The sequence below is a fragment of the Lynx rufus genome, unplaced genomic scaffold (genome assembly GCF_022079265.1).
Source record: "Lynx rufus isolate CCGP_SWC_20201006 ecotype Redwood Valley unplaced genomic scaffold, mLynRuf1.p SCAF_31, whole genome shotgun sequence".
In the NCBI taxonomy this organism is placed as follows: domain Eukaryota; kingdom Metazoa; phylum Chordata; class Mammalia; order Carnivora; family Felidae; genus Lynx; species Lynx rufus.
In genome coordinates, this window is record NW_025814847.1 from 251303 (window position 1) to 274390 (window position 23088).

Here is a 23088-nt window from a genome sequence, read left to right on the forward strand (position 1 = left end):
AACAGCCCGGGCCTACGGGAGCCGGGGCCGCCCGGCAACGCGCCCCGTGTTTGTCAACAGGGGTCCTCGGGTGCCTCGCCCTCGAGGGGCAGCCCCGTTCCGGGCAGAAGACGGCGCCCTGAGCTTGCACTGGCTTCCCCGTAGCTTCACGAGTCGCAGGTGTGCCTTCCCTCTTTGCCCCCACGTTGGCACCCGCGTGTCCGGGTCCGGCACCCCCACCTCCGCCCGAGAGCGCCCCCGTCTGTCCAGAGAAGGAACTGGGTCCCAGGGGGACTCCCGTTCCGCCGGTTCTCTTATCTGCCCCCTAAGCACAAATACAGAGAAGGACATCACTTTTTCTTAATAAATTTATTCACAAAAAGTGAGGTTGTAGAGGGTCTGGGGGCTGTACACGGGCAGGGACCTGGGCAGCTCTGTACATGGGGCTGGGAGACGAGGGAGCCTCCAGGTGGAAGGGTACTTCTTAATAAAAAAAATAATGGGAGCTACAACCACCGCCTCCCCCCTCCCCGATTAAAAAGACACAAAAATAGACGTCTCTGAGGTAAATGGGGAGCCTGGGGCTTAAGGGTGTTGAAAGGGCGTCACAGGTGCCAGGGCGTAAAGGGGGTGTCACAGGCACCGGGGTGGCTCCTGCATCAGTTGGTAGAACAGCACGTAGCCCTCACTGGACGCCACCTGGTTTTCACTGACAGGGGAGACACTGGGAGGAGGGGAGAGGGGACGGGGCTTGTGACCGCTCCTGGGTCTTCCCTCCTCCCCGCAAGATCAACCTGGGGCATCTAGGAAGAGCGCCCTGCCCTTCTGGGGCTTCACATGGGGGACAGGGGAGCGGCGGTGGGGATGGGGCAGGAATGGGGGGGGGGGCGGGTCTCACCGAGAATCATTGTAGACGTGCCAACCAGTCTGGCACCGGCACAGGGCCGTGTAGTGGCCGTAGTGGACGCTGCCCGAGTGGTTGCAAAGGGCATACAGCTGGTAGATGGGGCTTCCTGTAGGGTGAGAGTCGACCACATTCCAGGGCCAGAGCTGGGCCCGCTCCCGCCCGCTCTCCCTCCCCTTCAGAGGAGCTCTTCAGGACCTTCCCTTCCAGACTTACCGGCTTTGTCACTGGCAAAGTCCCCTAGGCTCAGTCGCTGCAGCGGGAAGTCTACACCTACTGAACTTTTCTTGATGGAGCCTCGAGAGGCAGAGAATCGATTAAGATCTAAGCCCTAGTTAAGGAGCACGTGCGTGGGGGGAGGGGGGTGGCAGAGGGCATTTGAAGGGGACTGAATGCCGTCCCCTCCCCTCCGGGAGCAGGGCAGGAAAAGGCGGAGCGGCAGGCTTTTCCTAAGGAAAACTCGATTGCCAAACGTCCAGCCTCGGCAGACATGGAAAATGAGGGGGGCCAACCGGATGGGACAAATAAGAATTTGAAGATTAGGATACGGAGCACGAGGATTCGGGGGAATCTCTGTACTGTCAACTTTTTGGTACTTCGTGTTTTCTGCCGACATCGATCACACACCTGAATGAATGTCAAATAACGTCATGTTAATGTGCCCCGCCCCTCGGCCGGCTTTTCCGACACCTTAACTCACAAATTTACCACGCTTCCCATTACTCCCTTCTCCCCGGGGCCACTCCCCTGCGCCCTAGGATTCCTAGGCCGTCTCTGAGAGCCCAACACAAACCCAGACATACAAATATTATGCCCGTATCAAAGCACCATGCGACCCCTTTTACTCAGATGGGCCCCCTCCCCAGGCCTCCCACCCTTACTGTATCCCTTGTGGAACCCCACATACTGGAGCATTCTCTGACTCCAGCTCCTCTTCCTTGGTGAAAAGGTTGAAACAATCCCGCAGAGATACCTTGCCCCCGGCAAATCCTTTCTGGGGGGGGGGGGGAACAGGAATGAAAGGTCAGCATGTTCTGGGTCGGATTCTCCAACTCGTCTCCATCAATCCAGGCTTCAGTGCTTCTCCAGACACCCACAGGGTTCCCTCCCACGCTCTGGGGGTGGGCAGGGACGGGTCACAGAACCCATGTCCCCCATCCAACCCTGGAATCCTCCGGACTCCCACCTTGGGGATGGGCAGGGACAGGTCACAAAAAACCTCGAAGGTCGTGGAGCGATACCCACAGGCCTGGCACTTGAGACAGCTTTTCAACTGGCCCACAAACAGGTCTAGACAGAAGCGAAGAGGTGGGACAGTCATTCTGGGATGCCAGAGGTGCTCCCTTGGCCCCTCCTCTCTTCCCACCCCTCTCCCTGACCCTTCTTTTCCTAACCCCCTCGCCCCGCGTCCGCATTTTCACCCTCTAGTCTCGCTCCCACACCCCTTCATGGTATCCGTCTTTCTCCCAAGCCCGCACCCCTCCCCCACGCTGATTTGCCCGCCTGGCTTTGCCCGGTTCCGTACCCACAATCTTGCTGTCTTCTCGCTCCAGGTAACGCTTCCACATTAGGTTGGCTCGGTCATCATCACTGCCACAGGTCAAGGGAAGCGAGGAGCACCCATGAGACGGCGGGGACACCGGGGCCCCCCAACACCACGGAAGCGACTCACGCAGCCCTGCACCCCACCCACCCCCAGCTCCTTCTCTACATTTCAAAGAAGCGTCAAAGGAGTAGGTCAAAGGAGTAACGCTTCAGAAGGCTCAGACGGCTTTCCGGGAAATCCAAGGTGAGGGAAAAGAAGGGAATAAGGAAGGACAGGGAAAGAACAGCTGTCTTCACCTGGCTTGAAACGCTTTAGGTCCCTGGTTGTAAATTATCCCCTCTGCCTCAACCCAGGGCCATCCCAGCACTGCCCTCTGCCTCCAGCCGTACCCTTGGCCTCCCTCCCTCCTCCGACCTCTTCGCTGCTTCTCAAACCAGCTTCCGGGCTAAGCGGTTCCCTGGACCCCACATCCTCCATCTGGACTAGCCCAGTTCCGTGTGGGGTGAAGGCTGCCAAGCGTGTACGGGAAGGTGAAGGAGGGAGAGTGACCTCACCTCAGCTCCGGTTCTTCTAGCAGAGCCCCCCCGCGGCGGGGCTGAGTGGCAGCTGCACCACTGGCCAAGATTGGTGCAGCCCGGCGGCCGCGTCGGTTGATTTCGAGGTGCAGCCGCTCCATGAGGAGCTTCAGGAACTCTTGGGCATCCTGCTGGCTGCGGCCAGAAACAGGGTGTGGGCCACCGAACCCCACCTGGTCCCCAGACACGACCCCCCCGCCCGCACGTCGGTCCCCACTTCTCGGATGAAGGACATCCGAGGGCCCCGAACAACGCTGCCAGGGCCCCTGCTCGGCCCAGAGAGGAGCCTCCTCCCCTCCGGCTCTCCCACCTGTATCCAGAGAAGGAGGGAACGTATTTCTGGAAGACAGCTCGGAATCGGGTGGGATTCACAGCTTCACAGGAGTCAGGATGCCACAGGGCACCGATCACATCCGCAAAGGCTGTCGGGGCAGGCGTGGGGAGACCAAGGTTAGTGACTAGAAGAGGCGGGCCAGGGGTGGCTCAGAGGGCGGAGAACCACCTCTAGGGAAGCAGGCGGCAGGAAAAACAGATGGCCAGATGCAACGGTCGTCGGGGCCACCGTGACTGGCAGGCGGACCCAGAGGTCGGGGAGAGGACCCGGAAAGGGGGGAGCAAGAGGTGTTGCCCTACCTTCAGTGAGCTCTTGCGCTCGACCCCCTCCAGGCACCTCTTGCCGGAAGTCCCTCCGCAGACAGAAGTCCCGAAGAGGCCGAGTGCTGCTCAAACACTGTAGCACTGCATTCAGGAAGCACTGGGAGGCGCGAGAGAGACGGCCATCATTGCTGCAGACCACTGACCTGACGCCTAGAAGGGCTTCAGTGCGCTCCTTCCCCACCTCCCCCAGGTCGCCCCCCCCCCCGCCCCCCCCACCCCGCACCATTTCTCATTCCCGTTAGGGAGGAAGGACAGGAGGCTGGCTCTCACCGTGTTCCCCAGGTTTCGCAGGCCAACGTGACCAGAGCCCAGGAGCAGTGTGTGATGAGCCTGGAAGGTCAGAGTGGGGTCAGCGGTTTCCCATCTATCCCGCCCAGCACTCCGACCTTTCAACAGCATGCCGCCCACCGCTTCCCCACCCCTGCACCGCACCCCCAAGCTCCACCCTCTTTCCCCCACCGGGTACTGGGGGCTCCCCTACCTCACTGGCCATGAGCATGTAAGCCCATCACAGCTGAGCGCAGCACGGACTCGGCCAGGGCTGTCCCACCTGCTCCCCACTTACTCGCCTGCCCAGCTGGCCGGCGCTGCAGCTCCTGGGGCAGCTCCCCAAGCACGGGCATGGCTGCCCAGCCGCTCCCCATGCCCACCTTGCTTCCCCCAAGGCTTCCCCCACTCCCGCCCCCCGGGGCCCCTTCCTGAGCCCTCTCCTGATGGATACAACTGCAGTCAACCTAGCTCACTTAGCTTGGGAAATGGACAACCACCCTAACTCAGATGCTCTGAGCCCGCCTCTCTTCAGCTCCAGAGATTAATTAGGCCCAGGCAGCATCCTAGGAGAGAAGGGGAAGCAAGGGAGAGTAAGGGCCCGGGGACCGGGGATGCGGAGAAGAATTCCAAATGGTTGGGTTAATTCTCTGGGGACTGAAATGGCACACCGTGCTGGGGACTCACAGACAACCCCGAAAAAAAGGTCTGCGAGGCTCGAGGGTACTTAAGTAAGGGAGAGGAGAGTCCCAGCTGCTGCAGTGAGGGACTGGGAAAGGAACTCGGGGGAAAAGAGGGAAAGGAAAGCCACCTGATGGCAAGAAAGCTGGAGGCACAGAGGAGCACGGGCACGGAAGGCCACGGGTGCCGGACAAGTCCTCACCATTTTGTCATCGGAGTAGAAAGACTCAGAGGGCCGGGCCGATATGACGTGAAAGGAGCCATGGGAAGTAGGGGGCTCCGTCCGTATACTGAGCAAGGTTGGGGGACCGGGAAAGCCCCCGAGGCGGCGGAGAGAAGCGCTGCGTCTCAAAGCCGGTGGCTCAGGCCGGAGCGCCAGGCGGCTCAGCGCAGCCCCGAGCTCCCCAGCGCCACGGTGCCCTCCCAGGGCAATCCCCATAGGCCGCAAGTCCCCACTGCTCACAGACTTGGAACGGGCTAGGTTGGTCCTGGAAGGGAGAGGCAGAGCCACGGTGGTCGGGGGTGGTGAGCCAGGCAGGGGAACTCCATGATCTGCCCGAAGGGGTCCTCTGGGACGAGGGCCTGAGGTCCGACCCCGTCCCAGCTCCAGTTTCTTGAGCCGTTCCTCAGGGGGCCCCGGCCGGGGAGGCAGAGGTCTTAACATGGGGTTCGGCCCAGGGGCTGGGTTTCGGCGCTCCTTGCTTCGGGCCCGTGGGGCAAATGGTAGCTTGGATCCCACTCGGGGCTGGACATTAACAGGTGGCTCTCGGGTCCGGCCCAGGCGGTGCTCAGAGGCCTGGGGCATTGTGGACACCACAGGCTGGACCTGGGAGGAGAAGAGAGGGTCAGTATTTGCATGTGGAGGGAGGTGGGAACCTAGGTTACCACACTAGCTTCTACATACTCCACAGGCAGGAACGCCGTCTGTCATGTCAGTCACTGTATCCCCAGCACCTCGCATCGTATTGGGCACAAAGTAAATACTCAGTATCCGTTGAGTAAGTGAATGAATGACAGCAGCCCCCCGCGTTGGCTCGTTCTGTATTCCTCGTCCCCTTCCTGCAGAACACAGCTTGACTGAAAAGCCAAGGCTAGTCTCGATCTCGGCGGTCTTTATGATCTAAACGCTCATGACGAGGGCCCCCATACCCGGCTAGTCAACGGGAGGTGCCCTGGGTCACTTAGAACCTCTGGACAAACGAGGGTGTGGATGTAAGGAAAACAGCCCCAAAGACAGCGTCCCACCCTCAAACCCCTGCCTGCCCTCCGGGCTGCACTGAAGCGGACTAAATGGGTGCCTTGCGAATCACTCCCTCCCCCACCTCTGAGCTGCAACGAGGTGTTGGGGCTCAGGGGCAGTGGCGGGGAGGGAGGTCGAACAAGACCCTCATCATCTCCGCACCTCTCCCACCACGGCAGGGCTTCAGCCGGGTCCGCCCCCCTCGAGGGCAGAAAGGCCGAGGCCGCTGATTGGCTACGGGGTCCGGCGGCGTAGTCCCTGCGGTCCACGGATGCTGTCCCTCCAGCCCGGATCCCCCAGGCCTGCTGGGCCCCCCGCGCCCTGCCTTTGTGGAGGGCGTCCTTTCGGGTCTGGAGCGGTCTTCCCGCGGCACCCCCCGCCCCCCCACGCCGTAGCGCCCCGGCCCGTACCTGTCCCCCGGTGAGGCGACGGGGGAGGCCAGCCGGGGCCAAGCCCCAGCTCAGGGCCACCCCCTACTACCCCCGTGCAGCCCCCCCGAGGGCCGGGCTGCAGCTTTAGCTGCAGCTGTTGCCCAGATCTCTCCCGCCGCAGGGGCCGCCGCCATCTTTGTTGGTCCCGCCCGGCCACCGGCCACCGGCTTCACCGCCTCTCACGGCGCCTGCGCACCCACACTCGGAATCCACCCACCTCCTTCCTCGGCGCTTGCGTGAACCCGCCCCCTTGGCTCCGCCGCCGACACCATGGAAACGCAGCCAACTTTAGGACCGCCGGTTCCCAGATCTGCTTTGAATGGTTTTTAAACCGTCTCTCCAAAGCAAGTCCCTGCAGCCATAGGGTCCTGTGACCATAGGGATGAAGATCCGAGGGTCGTAGTATGGCCCGCAGGCTTGCAGACAGATCCTTGCCGGGGAGCCCGGGTGCCAGTGTGGGAAGCTGCGATGCTTGGGTCCGGCCCGCAGACCGGTGAAGCATTCAGCACTCCACACAGGGATGGGAAGATCCCTGGAGGGCGGGGAACGCTGGTCCTGCAAAACCATTCCTCACGCATCTTGCAGACCAAAGCAGTAGGCACCCCGCTAAAGGACACCAGCAGATCTCTGCAAGCAGATCTCAACAGGAGGGAGAGCAGTCAAGATTTCCTTTCATTTCCCAGCTCCTCACCACAGCACCCCCCATCTTCCCCTCCCTCCACACTAAGGTCGTTGTACATGTGCCTTGGGTCTCAGCCGGCTCACCGTCTCTCCACAGTCACCAAAGAGAACCACGGGTCATCAGAGGAAGCAGCTTTTATTGATGAGTTATCTCCAGAGACCAAAAAGACTCTGCACCCACTTTCCAGCCTGCTTCCCATCCTTCCTGGATCTCACATTGTTCCACCTGGGGAAGGGATATGACTTGCCTTGGTTTTCCAAAGCCCCCGTCTTTCCCCTCCCTGTGTAGCCTTAGAAATTCAGTGGCGATTGTGTTGTTTATTTTTTTCAGCAATGCCCGATGCGGCTACTTAGTAACAATTATGGGTGGAGGGGCTTGGGGGGGGGGGGAAGCAGGTGGATGAGTAGGAGTGAGGCACAGAAACAGGAACAGAACATAGCCCGTCAAAGGTCCCTCTGTCCTGCCTCAGTGGCTTGATCCTTCATGGGTTGCCTTTCTCTTTATGCTGAATCACGCCCTTCTGAATCAGATCGGGGATTTCCACTGCCAGCCATGGACCCAGCTGCAACACAAGGGAGACCCTGTGAGAAGCTCCTTCCTAGACAGATTTTTATGAGCGTGCCCACGGAAAACACTGTTATTCCCTGTTTACTCTCAGTTACTTTTCTTACATTGCTCAGTGCCTAATTCCTCTCCCTCCCCTAATACGCCAAATATCCCAAACTTACCCCCAGAGCCATGAGATGAGCTAGTCCAAACTTGGGCACGTTCCTGGCCCACAAAGGCTTAAAGTGATCAGTCAGGCATATTTTGCCACCCCTATGAGAGGGACAGGAGGAAGCAGGTGTTGACATGCAAGGTTTACCATAAAGCATAGCAGCCTCTTGGAAGCACAAGATGATAGCCAGTGATCAGAATTAGGCCCAAGGTTAGCTGAGTACTTTGCCCAGGTGCGGTAGAGGGGAGCCTGGAGGCCTTCTAGGCGCTAGGACAATTGTTGTCTCCCAGAGGTCTTCCCTAAGGCCTCTTAGACCTTTTCCCATCTCCTTCTGAGTCCTACCTGTACATCTTTGCTGTTTTTCCATCCAGTTCGGGGACTGCAATTTCTGGAGCAGTAGTGGGGTATGTGATAGGAATCTGGAGGAAATATAAGGCCTTAATGACACAAGCATCGGGATAGAAAGGAACTAATCTAATCACACGTATCTCTTGGTTGAACTGAAATGTGCGACAAACCCCCCAAGCAGCATGCCGACGCAGGGATGCTGGACATGGAGAGGAGTAGCTGTCCTCTCTGCTTGCTCCAATCCTTAGCGTTTCCCTCCCGTTTTGAAAGTTTTCTCTGGTTCCTCCAAGAAAGGTTAGCTTGTTAACAGCCACCTAATCCCTCCCCTTCCACTAACTTCCATATTTCCCATTCCATCAGACTTACGTCAAACTCAATGTCAAACTCATATTTGAGCAGGTCATGGATGTACCAGCATTTTCCAAACCACCTGTAACAAAGACCAAACCTCAGTCCGATCTGCCCATTCTTCTCATGCTCAAATAACATCTTCTTGGCTTAGGTGATCAGCCCGGGAGACTCATGGGATGGGAACTGGGGCACTCTGGACTGTGGGCGGGAGACAGCTACCAGGAGGCAGGGAAGGCCTGGCAGTGGGCTCTGGGACATTAAAGTGCTCAAGCCATGTAAGATTCCCACCCCCCCAAACGACCAAGAGGGTCTGCCTACCGAGTCCCTTCCTTGTTGGACTCCAGTCGGAACCAGTCATTGTCGGCATTCTTGTTGTTCTCCACATACTAAAAGCAGAGAATGAGGTCTTTGAGGAGGGAGTTGAGGCCAAGGGCAGTCCTCTTCCCTCAACAGAAAAGTGTGTGGTTACTTTCTTAGTGTGTACCCAGCTTTTTTTTTTTTTTAAAGCTCATTTATTTTGAGAGAGCATGCACACAAGTGGGGGAGGAGGAGAGATAAAGGCAGAGAGAGAGAGAGAAAATCCCAAGCAGGCTCCTCGCCAACAGCGCAGAGCCTGACTCGGACTGCATCCCGTGAATCATGAGATCGTGACCTGAGTCAGAAGCTTAACCAACTGAACCACCCAGGTGCCCCTGTAAGTTGAAATGTTTACTTTCCCTTCACAGGCACCTCAAACTCAGCATTTCCCCCTGGTCCTTCAGACCATTTCTCCACTGCACCAATTTCGATGACCGCATTCACTCAGTCATGCAAACCAAACCCTGGGAATCATCCTTGACCTTCCCTCTCCTCTCCTCTCCCCAGACCTTCACGATGTCCTGCTGATTTTACCCTTTGAAGGTTCTTCAAATCTACCTCTTCTCTCTATCCTAACTATACCCATCCGGCTTAGATCATCACCTTTCTTTCGCCTGGATTAATGACAGCCTCTTAAATTTGCTTCCTCCCTTCAATCTCATCTCTTTCAATTCCATTTTCCTCTCCACTGCCATTGTGACTGACCTAACCCCAATCTGACCATGCCATCCCTCGGCTTAAAATACCGTAAAGGTATCCCAGTGCCTACAACAGAAATTTCAAGAGCCCAAGCCGATCTCTCAAGCCTTGTCTACCATTCCCCGCCATACACTTGACGCTTTAGCAACTCTGAACTGCTTCCATTTCTATGTTTCTTCATAGGCATCGTGCCCTTTCTAGCTTCTATGCTTTTGCTCATGCTGTTTCTTTTCCCGTCAACATCTTTCTCTTATCCTCATGTTGATCAGATTATGTTTACCCTTTCAGGCTCAGCTCAAGCACTGCCTCTTCGAGGAAGCCCTCCCGGACAAGACCCAAGCTGGATTAGGTGTCTCACCTTCTGCTCTCAAAACATCCTAGCAACCTTTCCCTCCCCCTCTGCCGCCCCTTAACGAATTGTAATGATTTGTTTCTATCCATCTCAGCAGGCTCTAGCTTGTTCGGCTTTGGATCCCGTTCCTAGGTGCTAGGTTACAATAAATGTGGTGGGTGTTTGTTTGTTTGTTTGTTTGTTTTTTAGCGAATAACGTGCTGCTGCCCTTTGAAACAGAGGCCACGGCCAGGAAGACAAACTTTCTTCCTTTTCCACAGAAGGGAGATGAGCCGGGAAGATAGCTCATTCCTGACTGTGAGCTTCACTCCTCAACTCTTGGCAACTAACGCCTGAATTTTCAGCCTTAGCCTGTGCCTCCCTCAGGAAGAGTGAAGGAAGGAGCAGAGCGATGAGCCAGGGACTTGGAGCCCCAGGAATCCCTTTTGACTGCCTCCCCTCCATCCAGGAGGGGGACACCTTTTGACTGCCTCCCCTCCATCCAGGAGGGACACGTCACCTTCCGGGGAGGCGTATCCCTAAGACAACTGCTGCTTTGGCCCCGCCTGGGCTCCCAAAATGAGTTTCCTTTGCCCCCTCCCCACCATACCTTCCTAAGCCCCCCCAGCCCCACAATCGTGCAGTTTCTCTGAATTTGGGACTTAAACTTTATAACCGGAAGCGGCTTCCACACGGAGCCTATTCCCAAGGACACCCGATTACCCGCAACCCTTCGGCGACGCGGTCGGCCGCAGAAGCACAACTAACCCGGATAAGAGACTGATATTCCTCTTTGAGTCGCTGCACCCACAACTCACGATCTCGAGGTCCGGCGTTAGTCTTCAGCACCGGGATCTCAGACACCACACGCCGGGTAGCCTCGTCCGCCATCTTGGACGAGGGCGCCAGAGAAACGCGGAAGTGGTACTGCCTGCAGTTTACACTCAGGGGGCCGCCATCTTTACTGTGGGAAGATGGGCTGTTGGGCTGCCTTCGGACTTCTTTGAGTGCGGTCTTTATTTTCTTGTAACGAAGACAAATTTGTCACCTGGTCACTTGTGGGTGCAACGGCAAAAAGAGAACGTAACGGATTGCTTCTTTATATGGTACCTATTATTTAAAAAACCCGCAGGTTGCTCAAAGGGTGACTTCCGCTCATGCTCAGAGAAGGAGTTTCAGAAAACTCGGCCGCCTTCCCAAACTTGGGAGAGTTGTTAGAATTTCAGGCTGGTGTAGGCACCGTGCGGGGCACTGTCTTCCTGAAACGCACTGTTCACGTGTTTGGATAAGCTTCCTTAGCTTCCATGTAGTTCGGTTCAGGTAGCAGGGGCAAAGCAGTCATCCAACAGAAGGATATTGAACTCGTGATAATGATTGGAAACCATGAAGAATCAAAGTATACACACCTTCGGTCCTGAAGAATTAACACAATCGAATTAGAGAATTCTTAATAAGTGCCCAAGCAGTTTAAAGATCGCAGGAAAACTTGCCTTAGTCTAGCTAGCCTAGACATTTTTTGATCTGGATTTAAATCACCCAGGAAGGATTCTGGTGCATGGCACACAGTAGGTATCTGGTCATACTTTTGCAGAATTTTGTATCTTCCTGTTGGCTTTTCAACCCAAACACAATTTTGGCTTTAATTTACATATCATGCTTACTCCCTTAAACAGCCTGTGGCAGTAATTTTGAATCAGATTCGTCAAATTCTATCGTCCATTTACAAAGCTATATCTTAATTATAAGCATGCTATATCTTCATTTCTAATGGCTGTAACTTCCAGTACAATGTTGAATAAAAGTTTTGAGGGCACACATCCCTGTCTTGTTGTGATTTTAGGAGGAAAAGCAATGGCTTTTTTCATTATGATGTTAGCTGTAAGCTCTTCATAGATGGCCCTTTATCGGGTTAAGAAAGTTCCCTTCTATTGTGGTGTTGAGGGTTTTTTATCATGAATGGATGTTGGATTTTTTCCAAATGCTTTTTTTATGTGTGTTCATTGGGATGATAATGTGATTTTTGTCTTTTATTAGCATGCCATATATTTCTTTCTTAAAAAAAAACACATTACATATTGGATAAAGCTAAGGCAAAGCCTTGCAATACTTTACTAGCAGCCTCTCTTCTCTGGGAAGTAAAGATTTATTCCTTTTTGGGTGTAGGCACTGTGGAGTGGTACAGATTACAGAGATTAGGAATGAGGCTTTGCAATTTAATTGTCATATGACTTTGGTGATGGGGTGAGGGGACGATGGGGAAATGTAGGTTAAATGGTGCAAACTTTCTAATAAAAGGAATAAATTCCAAGGATCTAATGTACAGCATGATAAGTGTAGTTGATGATATGGTATCGTATATTTATTTGAAAGTTGTGGAGAGTAGATCTTAAGCATTCCCACTACACACACATACACATACACACACGCACACACACAAAGAATTAACTATGTGAGTCAACTATGTGAAGCATGTGTTCATTATCTTGATCTTGGTAATCATTCCACAATGTGTATGTATTTATAATCATCATGTGTATATGTTTATGATAGATATACATGCATGTATATCAAATCATCACTTTAAATATATACAAAAATATTTGTTAGTTACTCCTCAATACAGTTGGGGGGAAAAGATTTTGGAGAGTAATTGTGCGAACAGTATTTTCTCATGTGTAAAAGGAGGATAGTGGGGTGCCTGGATGTCTCAGTTAAGCCTGCAACTCTTGATTTCAGCTCAGGTCACAACCTTGCAGTTTGTGAGATTGAGCCCTGCATCCCAGCTCCTGCTGAGAGGAGCCTGCTTGGGATTCTCTCTTTCCTCTCTCTGCCCCATTCTCAGTCTCTCAAACAAATAAACTGAAAAAAAAAAGTTTTATTGGTTGTTGTTTTTACAATTCTGTTGCTATGTTTTATTAAGTGTTTATTTATTTTTGAGAGAGAGAGAGAGAGAGAGAGAGAGAGAAAACACACACAAGCAGGGGAGGGGCAGAGAGAGAGACACAGAATTTGAAGCAGAGCCCGACAAGGGGCTCAAACTCATGAACTGTGAGATCATGACTTGAGCCACAGTCAGATGCTTAACCAACTGAGCCATCCAGGTGCCCCTGAAGAAAAAATGTTTTAAAAGGAGGAGAGTAATGCTTATAGGGTTGTAACTATAAATGCAATGTCTCTTTATTCATTCATTCATTCATTCATTCATTCATTCACATAATAGGCTTTCAGGATGAAATTCAGATTAAATATAAAGCAGTAATTTTCAAACCTTCTGTAGTAGCAGAGCCAAATTTACAAACAAAATCTTAAGTTGGAATCTCAAAATACAAAAACGATCAATGCAGACCTGCCCTCTCTCAACTGCAGCCAGACCTCTAGTCCTTAGAATACTTCCCCTATGTTAAGGACTCATCACACTTTGTTAATTGTTTAATTGTCTTAAAAGACTGGAAGTTCAAGGTAGGGACTGTGTGTCTATCTGGTTCGTTGCTGTATTTCTAAAATGTAATAATGTACTGTAGTGCCTGTCACAAAGTAGGTGCTCAATCAGTATTTTTAAAAATAAATGAAAATCTGGGACATCTGGCTGGCTAAGTCAGAAGAGCATGTGACTCTTGATCTTGGGGTTATGAGTTTGAGTCCCATGTTGGGTGTAGAGATTTCTTAATAAATAAATATTTAAAAAATAAATAAAATGAATGAAAATCTTAGTGGGTAAGGTAAGCACCAAAAAAGCTGTCTTTTAAAATCTGAATCTTATTTTTGTTTAATTGTGTTGGAGAATTACCTTATTAGACCATTTAGTAAAAAGCAGAGTTCATAATGTGTATGAAAGCACAAAGAGCCATCCCTCTTGTAGGCATAGTTGCAACTCTGTAGGGTATATTTACTTTTGTGAAATATTTATTTTTAAATTATGGACTTAAGCTCATTCTTGCTTTGTGTAATTCTGATAAGTGATGAGAAGCTAGGACCTAGAAAACTGAGAGAAGAGTATGCAGGCCTGAACTTCTTTTTTCAAAGGAAGAATTCATTCATGAGCAAATGTTTATGGAGTCCCTATTACCTCCAGGCACTGGGAATACAGTCATGTACAAGGCAGGCAGAGTCCTTGTCCTCATGGAAATGACCCTAAAACAGCTATAACAAAGAATTGATCAGGAGTGATTGGATGATTCAAGTCTAGAAAATTCACTGATGTGAGACCTTTATTTTGATGGGATAGTACAGTTGGGTATATAGGGGAGGCCCCGAAAGTAGTTGAAAGTCCCATTGTCAGCCATCGTAGGAAAAGGTAGCTCCTGGACGGAAGGAGAAATAGACCACGGATTAGAGAAGAAATTGAAAGTTTTCCCTGCTCTGGTCTTTATGGGGTTGGTCCAGACTCCAATATGCTGGAAGACCCCTCAAAATGGTGAAGGGAATGCTGGCTCTATTAGAGGGAGGGAGCCACCCTAAAGAGGATACGTGCAGATGGGCAGCCAATTTTGGAAATTTTCCTGTTATCGCCTAGCAAGGAATTATCATAAATTATAACATTGTCTCCGTTATGCCGTGGGATAACATTGTCTCCGTTATGCCGTGGGAAAAATCGGGTCCGCACTTAGAAGCACTTGGTAAGGAGAACCATAACAACTAACGTTTATATAGTGCTCACTATGTGCTAGGCACTGTCCTAAGCATTTTGCAAAATCAACTCCCTTACATCTGGCCGCAACCTCAAGGCAGGTACTCTCATTGTCCTCATTTAACATTGGAAGAAAGTGAGGCACAGTCAGCCTCCCTGAAAGAAAGCCCTGGGGCGCCTGGGTGGCTCAGTCAGTCCTACTCTTAATTTCAGCTCAGGTCATGATCTCACGATTTGTAAAATCGAGCCCCGAGTTAGGCTTTGTGCTGACAGTGCAGAGCCTGCTTGGAGTTCTCTCTCTCCTCTCTCTCTCTGCCCCTACCCCCACTTGCACACGCTCACTTTCTCTCTCTCTCTCTCTTTCAAAATAAATAAACTTTGAAAAAAAGGAAGGAAGGAAGGAAGGAAGGAAGGAAGGAAGGAAGGAAGAAGGGAAGGAAGGAAGAAAAAGAAAAGAAAGCCCTATATTACATAGCCAGTAAATGGTAGAGCTGGAATTCAGTCCTGCTCAGTCTGCATACAGAGAGTCTGGTGGGTCTGAACCAAGCACTTCAGAACTGCAGGAACACGTATGAGACCACCAACCTCTTCCCTGGAACGGGCTGACGTGCGCGTGGACCCCCCTGAGGTGCGCATAGGAACTTGGGAACTGTGGACTCTGAGTTTCACTGTTGATGTGACTTCCCTTCTACCTACCAGCTGGGAAGATCTGGGGGCGCCAGAGGAATTGGTTAACAGAGATGAGAAGACCTCTTTTCATTGGGGAGGAGAAACTAATATGCAGACAATTACCATAAAAAAAAAAGTCTCTGTTCCCCAGGTGTACAAAGTACTGTCTAAGCGACAATGCCTGAGAGAACAGGGTAAGGCTGATGGCCTTTGAACCCCAACTCTTAGGATGAATCCCCTGGATGTGCAGGCGAGGAGAGAGCAGGGGAGGTATGGCGTTCTAGGCAGACCGAGAGCACCAGTAAGGCAGGAAGCCACAAGGAAAGATCATTATTTATCACGGAAGGGGGAGAATGCTCGTAGGAACCATTAATATTATATTAATTCTATGTGATATGCTATATGAAAATAGTTAAGAGACAAACATCAGAACACAAAATTTTATATACCTGGAGTTCAAAAATACTTGCTTTTGTTTTGTTTGTTTTTTTTAATTTTTTTTTTCCACGTTTATTTATTTTTGGGACAGAGAGAGACAGAGCATGAACGGGGGAGGGGCAGAGAGAGAGGGAGACACAGAATCGGAAACAGGCTCCAGGCTCTGAGCCATCAGCCCAGAGCCCGACGCGGGGCTCGAACTCACGGACCGCGAGATCGTGACCTGGCTGAAGTCGGACGCTTAACCGACTGCGCCACCCAGGCGCCCCAAAAATACTTGCTTTTGAATAGCTAATCCATGCACCTGCTCAGAATTCAAAAGGTACAAAAGGATGTAGAGTCAAACGTTAAGTCTCCCTCTTATCTCATTCCTTGGCAGCTTAGTTCCCTTCTCTAGGGGCCCTCTCCTCCAGCTAGTTGTATATATTATTATAATACAGATTATAATAATATATAATATTATAATATATAATAATTATTAATATAATGCATATACAACTATCTCATTTTTCTTTTCCTTCTCTCTCCCCCTCTTCTTCTTTAGGAAATCCCCCCCATGGTAGGGATTCGCCATAACTTCTCCAACCAGACCCTCGTGGAGAGATATTCAGATTGTGCTCAGTTTTTTGCTGTTGCAAACAGTGCTGCAGCTAATAGCCTGGTCTATCCACCATTTTGTACACGTGCAATAAATACTCATATATGGAACTGCTGCCTCCAAAGATGTGTGCATTTTAAGTTTTGCTAAATATTGCCAAATTACCGTCCAGAAAGATTAAAGCAATTTGTAGTACCGTTAGCAATAAATGAAACGACAAGGTCTCCCCCGCCCCCCACCCCCAAACAGGTCATGGTTAACAGAAGAGCTGTTTTTGCTAATTCCGTGATTGAAACGGGATCTCAGAACAACTTTAATGTCCATCCACCTCTTTTATGAAGAGTGAGGCTGATTTTTTTTTCTTTTTTTTAAGTAAGCTCTGTGTCCAATGTGGGGCTTGAACTCAGGATCTTGAGATCAAGGGTCACATGCTCTTCAACTGAGCCAGCCAGGCGCCCTTAGCTAAATGTCTTCTGAAGAGCTTAGCGTTCATTTGTATTTCCTTTTTCGTTTTCTGTGAATCCTTGTAGCCTTTGCCTCTTTTAAATTACCATTCATTTTTTTCGTAGTGATTTATGTGAAGGCTTATTGTTTTCTTTCTTTCCTTTTTTGTAGGAAAGCAATTAGACATTTGTGATGAGTTATAAATAATTTTCCCAGTTGACTGTCAGTCTTTGCTGTTCTTAACAGCATTTTTAACCATTTAGAAAATGTTCAGGCATGAGGTGGAGCGTACCAGTCTTTCTGCTTATATGGCTTCTGGTATGTCGCTACAAGAGTCTAGATTATTTTATAAAAACAACACCCAGGGTGGGAATGCAAGCTGGTGCAGCCACTCTGGAAAACAGTATGGAGGTTCCTCAAAAAACCAAATAGAACTACCCTACGACCCAGCCATTGCATTACTAGGTATTTATCCAAGGGATACGGTGTGCTGTTTCAAAGGGACACATGCATCCCCATGTTTATAGCAGCGCTATCAACAATAGCCAAAGGATGGACAGAGCCCAAATGTCCATCGATGGATGAATGGATAAAGGAGATGTGGTATATCTATACAATGGAGTATTACTCGGCAGTCAAAAAGAACAAAATCTTGCCATTTGCAACTATGTGGATGGAACTGGAGGGTATTATGCTAAGCGAAATTAGTCAGAGAAAGACAAATATCCTATGACCTCACTCATATGAGGACTTTAAGAGACACAACAGACGAACATAAGGGAAGGGAAACAAAAGTAATATAAAAACAGGGAGGGGGACAAAACAGAAGAGACTCATAAATATGGAGAACAAACTGAGGGTTACGGGAGGGGTTGTGGGAGGGGGGATGGGCTAAATGGGGAAGGGGCACTAAGGAATCTACTCCTGAAATCATTGTTGCACTATACGCTAATTTGGATGTAAATTTTAAAAAATAAAAAATTAAATTAAAAAAATATACGTATGCAAAAAACCCCACAAAAAACAAAAAACCAGGGCACCCGGCTGGCTCAGTCTACAGAGCGCGCAAGTCTTGATCTCAGGGTCGTGAGTTCAAGCCCCACGCTGGGTGTAGAGCTTACTTAAAAAACAACAACAAAAAGATTATCCTGTGTTTTCCTCTACTACTTTCTTTCCTAACGTGAAAATGGCTTTGTTTGTTGTAGCTTATTTCAACAATATAGAAAAGTGAAATTAATTCAAAATCCCACCCCAGGAGATTAAAAACTTCTATTATTCTGAGTATATGTCCTTCCCGACATTCTGCACGCACACTTTCTTTCTTCTACTTCCTTTGGGTTTAATTTACTTCTAGGTTTTTGAGATAACACGAGGCTCACCCATCGTCAGCTTTTCTTTTTTCCTAATGTATGCATTTAGTATACATTTCCTTGGTAAAGCATAGCTTCAGCTGCATCCTGTAAATTTTGGCATGTACTATTTTTATTATCATTCAGTTCAAATTATCCTCTAACTCCAATTATAATTGGGTGTTTTTTTCCAAGATTTTATTTTTGTTCATTTATTTATTTTGAGACAGAGACAGACAGAGAGTGCAGGGGAGGGGTAGAGAGAGAGGGAGAGAGAATCCCAAGCAGGCTCCACGCCGTCAGTGAAGAGCCCGATGGAGCTCAAGGCCAAGAACCGTGAGATCAACACCTGAGCTGAGATGAAAAGTCGGATGCGAAACCGAAGCTATTTCCTAATTTGTAAAACAGAATTTATAGTTATCTTGTTACTGATTTCTAGCTTACCTGCAATGACAGCAAGAAACATGCTGTGTATACGTTCAATCCATTGAAATTTGTTCTACAGCACAATACCGTCGTTTTTTTAAATGTTCCAACTGCAGGGCACCTGGGTGGCTCAGTCAGTTGAGCGTCTGACTTCAGCTCACATCACGATCTCATGTGTGACTTCGGCTCAGGTCATGATCCCACAGCTGGTGAGTTCGAGCCCGGCATCGGGCTCACCGCTGTCAGCATGGAGCCTGCTTCTGCTCCTCTGTCCCCCGTTCTCTCTCTGCCCCTCCCCTGCTTATGCTCTCTCTCTCTCTCTCTCTCCCAAATAGACATTAAAAATAATAGTAATAAAATGTTCCAAGTGTGCTTGAAAATAATTTGTAATTTGCAGTCGTTAGGTATAGTGGACTATATGTGCTTGCTGAATTCCATTTGATCCTCGTATTATTTAAGTTTTTTTCTACCTTACTGATTTTTTTTGGGGGGGGTCTACTGATTCTGAAAGAGATACTCTATCAGTTTAGCTTTGCTGTTTACAGTGAGGTGAGTTCGGTCTCCTCTTATGACTATAAATTCGTCTATTTTTTCCTTATAGCTCTGTTGCTGTACGTCATTTGAGACTGTTATTAAATATATACAAATTTACAGCTTCCTGGTAAGTTGGAGTTATTGATATGAAGTGCCCTTCTTTATTTCTAGTAATGCTTTTTGCCTTGAAGTCTACTATATCTACTTCACATAATTTTCTTTTCGGTTTATGTTTGCGTGGTATGCCTTTTTCCGTTCTTTTTTTTTTTATTTTTTTTAACGTTTATTTATTTTTGAGACAGAGAGAGACAGAGTATGAATAGGGGAGGGGCAGAGAGAGAGGGAGACACAGAATCTGAAATGGGCTCCAGGCTCTGAGCCGTCAGCACAGAGCCTGACGCGGGGCTCGAACTCATGGACTGTGAGATCATGACCTGAGCCAAAGTCGGACGCTCAACCGACTGAGCCACCCAGGTGCCCCATCCGTTCTTTTACTTCAGCATTGTTGTGCCCTTAAGTGTAGATAGCTTCTAGTATTTTACATTAATTATGATTGGATATTCATCTATACGGGACTGATTTGGCTGAAGGGTATGCGGTATGGACCCAACATTTTCCCCCTAGGTGTTGATTCAGTTGCACCAACACCACTCATTAAATAACGCATATTCTTGGGGCGCCTGGATGTCTCAGTTGGTGAAGCATCCAACTCTTGATTTCGGCTCAGGTCATGATGTCCTGGTTCATGAGCTCGAGCCCCGCATCAGGCTCTATGCTGACGGCTGCAGGGCCTGCTTGGGATTCTCTGTCTCCCTCTCTCTCTGCCCCTACCCCGCTCGCTCTCTGTCTCTGTCTCTCTCAAAATAAATAAACATTTTAAAAAGTAATTAATGAATTCAATAATGCAAACCTTTATCAATACAAAATTTCTACATGTATTTGGGTCTCTTTTCGTTTCTGTTCTGTTCCATAGAGTTGTTCACACACAGGACATCACCCACAGCTTGAATTATTGTCGCTTTATAATATTTTTTTCTTTTTTTTTTTAAAGATTTTAATTGTATTTTTTTTTTTTTTTTTGGGACAGAGAGAGACAGAGCATGAACGGGGGAGGGGCAGAGAGAGAGGGAGACACAGAATCGGAAGCAGGCTCCAGGCTCCGAGCCGTCAGCCCAGAGCCCGACGCGGGGCTCGAACTCCCGGACCGCGAGATCGTGACCTGGCTGAAGTCGGACGCTTAACCGACTGCGCCACCCAGGCGCCCCTAGATTTTTATTTTAAAGTAATCTCTACGTCCAGTGTGGGGCTCACACTTACAACCCCGAGATCAAGAGTCACATGCTCTATGGACTGAGCTGGCCAGGAGCCCCTATAATACATTTTTCAACCTGGCTGGGCCCGCTTCTCTTTGTTACTTTTCCAGGATTTTCCTTTCAATCCTCTTTTATTTCTCCCTGTAAACTTAAAATAAGCCTGTTTAATTTTAAAAACTCCTGCCAATATTTTTCTACAGATCATATTAAATTTATAGACAACTTTGGAAAAGTGACATCATTATATATTCTCTCTATCCAAGAACATGATGTTACTTTCCATTTGTTCAAGTTTTCTTTTATGTGGGTAGCATTTTAAAATTCATACAGATCTTGCACATTCTTGTTAAGGTTATTCCTAGGCATTTTATCTGTTTTGTTGCTATGGAGTCTTTTCTTTAATTACATCTTTAACTTAGTGTTTATATATATAAAGGATATTTATTTTTACATGTTGCTTTCCTCCCACTTTACTAAATTCTACTATTATTTGCTGTAATTTTAAAGTTGATTCTCATGAGTGATCTAGGTACATAAGATATCTTCTGTAATAATGCTAATGATATTATTTTAACGGTATGGAAACGTATATAAATAGCTAAAGCTTGGAACATGAAGAAATGATGTAAAATGAGGAGTGAGGTTAGGTTAGTTATAAATTCATTAATGATCAACTAAAACAGTATTTTAGGATCCTTGGCATTTGAAATGACAGGATCCTTAGCATTTTAAATGAGTTCAGCCCCTGGACACATGGTATTCTAGAAATCAGAAGTATTATGTAAGTGAAATTTTGTCCCCTTTACATAATCTGAAGAACTCACAATACAGCAAATGTCCACATTTTCAAAGGGTGACATTCTAGATGGTGAATTCTGGAAACTGAAAAACAGATGATTGATTCTTAGTAAAATTCTAGAACGTGTATTAAAAAATGGCTTATCAAAACCACAATGAGATATCACCTCACACCTGTCAGAATGACTAACCTTAACAACTCTGGGAACAACAGATGTTGGCGAGGATGCAGAGAACGAGGAACACTTCTCTCTGCTGGTGGGAACGCAAACTGGTGCAGCCACTCTGGAAAAGTGTGGAGGTTCCTCAAAAAATTAAAAATAGAACAACCGTACGACCCAGCGACTGCACTGCTAGGTATTTGTCCAAAGGCTACAAGAGTGCTGATTCCAAGGGGCACATGCATCCCAATGTTAAAGCAGCACTATCAACAATAGCGAAGGATGGAGAGACCCAAATATCCATCAAGGATATGGACATGATGAATGGATAAAGAAGATGTGGGGTATATATATACCTACACATATACCTACATATATATATATATATTTATACATATATATATGTATTTAAGAAATACAACAGATGATCATAGGGGAAGGGAAGAAAAAAGAAGATAAAAACAGAGAGGGAGGCAAACTGTGAGAGACTCTTAAGTACAGAGAATAAATTGAGGGTTGCTGGAGGGGGCATGGGCTAACTGGGCGAGGGACATTAAGGGGGACACTTGTTGGGATGAGCACTGGGGGTTATATGTAAGTGATGAATCACTAAATTCGATTCCTGAAATAATTATTACACTACATGTCAACTAAAAAAGAAAAAAAAAAGTGATTTATGCGCACTGAGAAAAGAAGGCTGTGGTCCCCAGATGCCTACAGCTGTTTACCGCAATCCACTACGCGATGTTAAGGTTTCCTCGCCTTTGGTCCTCTTGCCTAGGTATCCTCAGCCTAGGAGTATCCTATTCTCTGCAGGGTGGTTAGCTGCTTTGTGGCCTTTGGGTCTCAGTTTCCAAGTCACCTCTTCAAAGAGAGACTTTCCCTGGGGCACCTGGCGGGTTGAGTCAGTTAAGCGTCAGACTCTTGGTTTTGGCTCAGGTCCTAATCGCACGGTTTGTGGGTTTGAGCCCCTCATCGGGCTCTGCACTGATGGTGTGGAGCCTGCTCGGGATTCTCTCCCTCTCCTTCTCTCTGCCCCTCCCTGCTCGTTCTCACTCTCTCCCTCTCAAAATAAATCAATAAACATTTATTTTTTTTTAATTTTTTTTCAACGTTTTTTATTTATTTTTGGGACAGAGAGAGACAGAGCATGAATGGGGGAGGGGCAGAGAGAGAGGGAGACACAGAATCGGAAACAAGCTCCAGGCTCTGAGCCATCAGCCCAGAGCCTGACGCGGGGCTCGAACTCCCGGACCGCGAGATCGTGACCTGGCTGAAGTCGGACGCTTAACCGACTGCGCCACCCAGGCGCCCCTCAATAAACATTTAAAGAGAGAGAGAGAGAGGGAGTGAGACTTTTCCTGATCACTCATTTTTCTGTCACAGACTTCTGTTCTTTTCCTTCCTAGCACCTCTCTCAATTTAGAATATTTATTTTCTTTCCTTAGTGTCTGTATGCTCATGTAAACAGTGAGCTCCATGAAGACCTACCTGTGTCTTTTTTTAAGATTTTATTTTAGTATTTTTGGAAATGTTTTATTTATTTTGAGAGAGAGAGAGAACAGAGCACACACACACGGGAGGAGCAGAGAGGGAGAGTGGGAGAGAGGAACTCCCAAGCAGAGCCTGACGTGGGGTTTGATCTCATGAACTGTGAGATCATGACCCGAGCCGAAACCAAAGAGGTGAATACTTAACTGACTGAGCCACTCAGGCGCCCCTAAAGATTTTATTTTCAAACAGTCTCTACACCCAGTGTGGGGCTCAAACTCACAACCCTGAGATCAAGAGTCACTCCACCGAGCCAGCCCAGGCGCTCCAAGTTAAGTAAATCTAAATGACATTCTTTGCCCGCGTTACTTTGTTACAAACTAGGAGAATGTCACAGACGGTATATCCTTTTTTTGTTTTAATTTTTCAAGTTTATTTATTTATTTTGAGAGAGACAGAAACAGCATGAGCGGG

At 48.7% G+C, this 23088-nt stretch overlaps 2 protein-coding genes and 1 long non-coding RNA gene across 7 annotated transcripts; all 3 read right to left on the minus strand.

Moving 5' to 3' along the window:
* Positions 1–333: 333 nt before the first annotated feature.
* On the minus strand, positions 334–6986 carry USP21 (ubiquitin specific peptidase 21). Of its 5 annotated transcripts, none has more exons than XM_047092927.1 (13): positions 6498–6986; positions 4812–5435; positions 3932–3991; positions 3638–3758; positions 3315–3426; positions 2984–3139; positions 2409–2473; positions 2070–2173; positions 1791–1877; positions 1432–1510; positions 1100–1207; positions 878–992; positions 334–703 (listed from the first exon to the last, which is right to left on the minus strand). In XM_047092927.1, the coding sequence occupies exons 1-13, from the start codon at positions 6780–6782 to the stop codon at positions 613–615; spliced, it is 2007 nt and encodes a 668-aa protein (XP_046948883.1). In that variant the 5' UTR covers positions 6783–6986; the 3' UTR covers positions 334–612. The 5 variants fall into 5 exon arrangements, with proteins under 5 accessions (XP_046948883.1, XP_046948885.1, XP_046948884.1 ...); XM_047092929.1 differs by lacking the exon at positions 6498–6986 and adding an exon at positions 6260–6483; XM_047092928.1 differs by lacking the exon at positions 6498–6986 and adding an exon at positions 5514–6098.
* A 95-nt stretch (positions 6987–7081) lies between these two features.
* UFC1 (ubiquitin-fold modifier conjugating enzyme 1) lies at positions 7082–11164 on the minus strand. The gene is made up of 6 exons (XM_047092933.1): positions 10535–11164; positions 8698–8765; positions 8395–8458; positions 8023–8099; positions 7691–7781; positions 7082–7524 (listed from the first exon to the last, which is right to left on the minus strand). Exons 1-6 carry the CDS (start codon positions 10655–10657, stop codon positions 7444–7446), a joined length of 504 nt encoding a protein of 167 aa, XP_046948889.1. The 5' UTR covers positions 10658–11164; the 3' UTR covers positions 7082–7443.
* A 2792-nt stretch (positions 11165–13956) lies between these two features.
* On the minus strand, positions 13957–21180 carry LOC124521886 (uncharacterized). The gene is made up of 2 exons (XR_006964615.1): positions 20989–21180; positions 13957–14067 (listed from the first exon to the last, which is right to left on the minus strand). It is a non-coding gene; the product is annotated as an uncharacterized LOC124521886 (long non-coding RNA).
* Positions 21181–23088: the final 1908 nt, after the last annotated feature.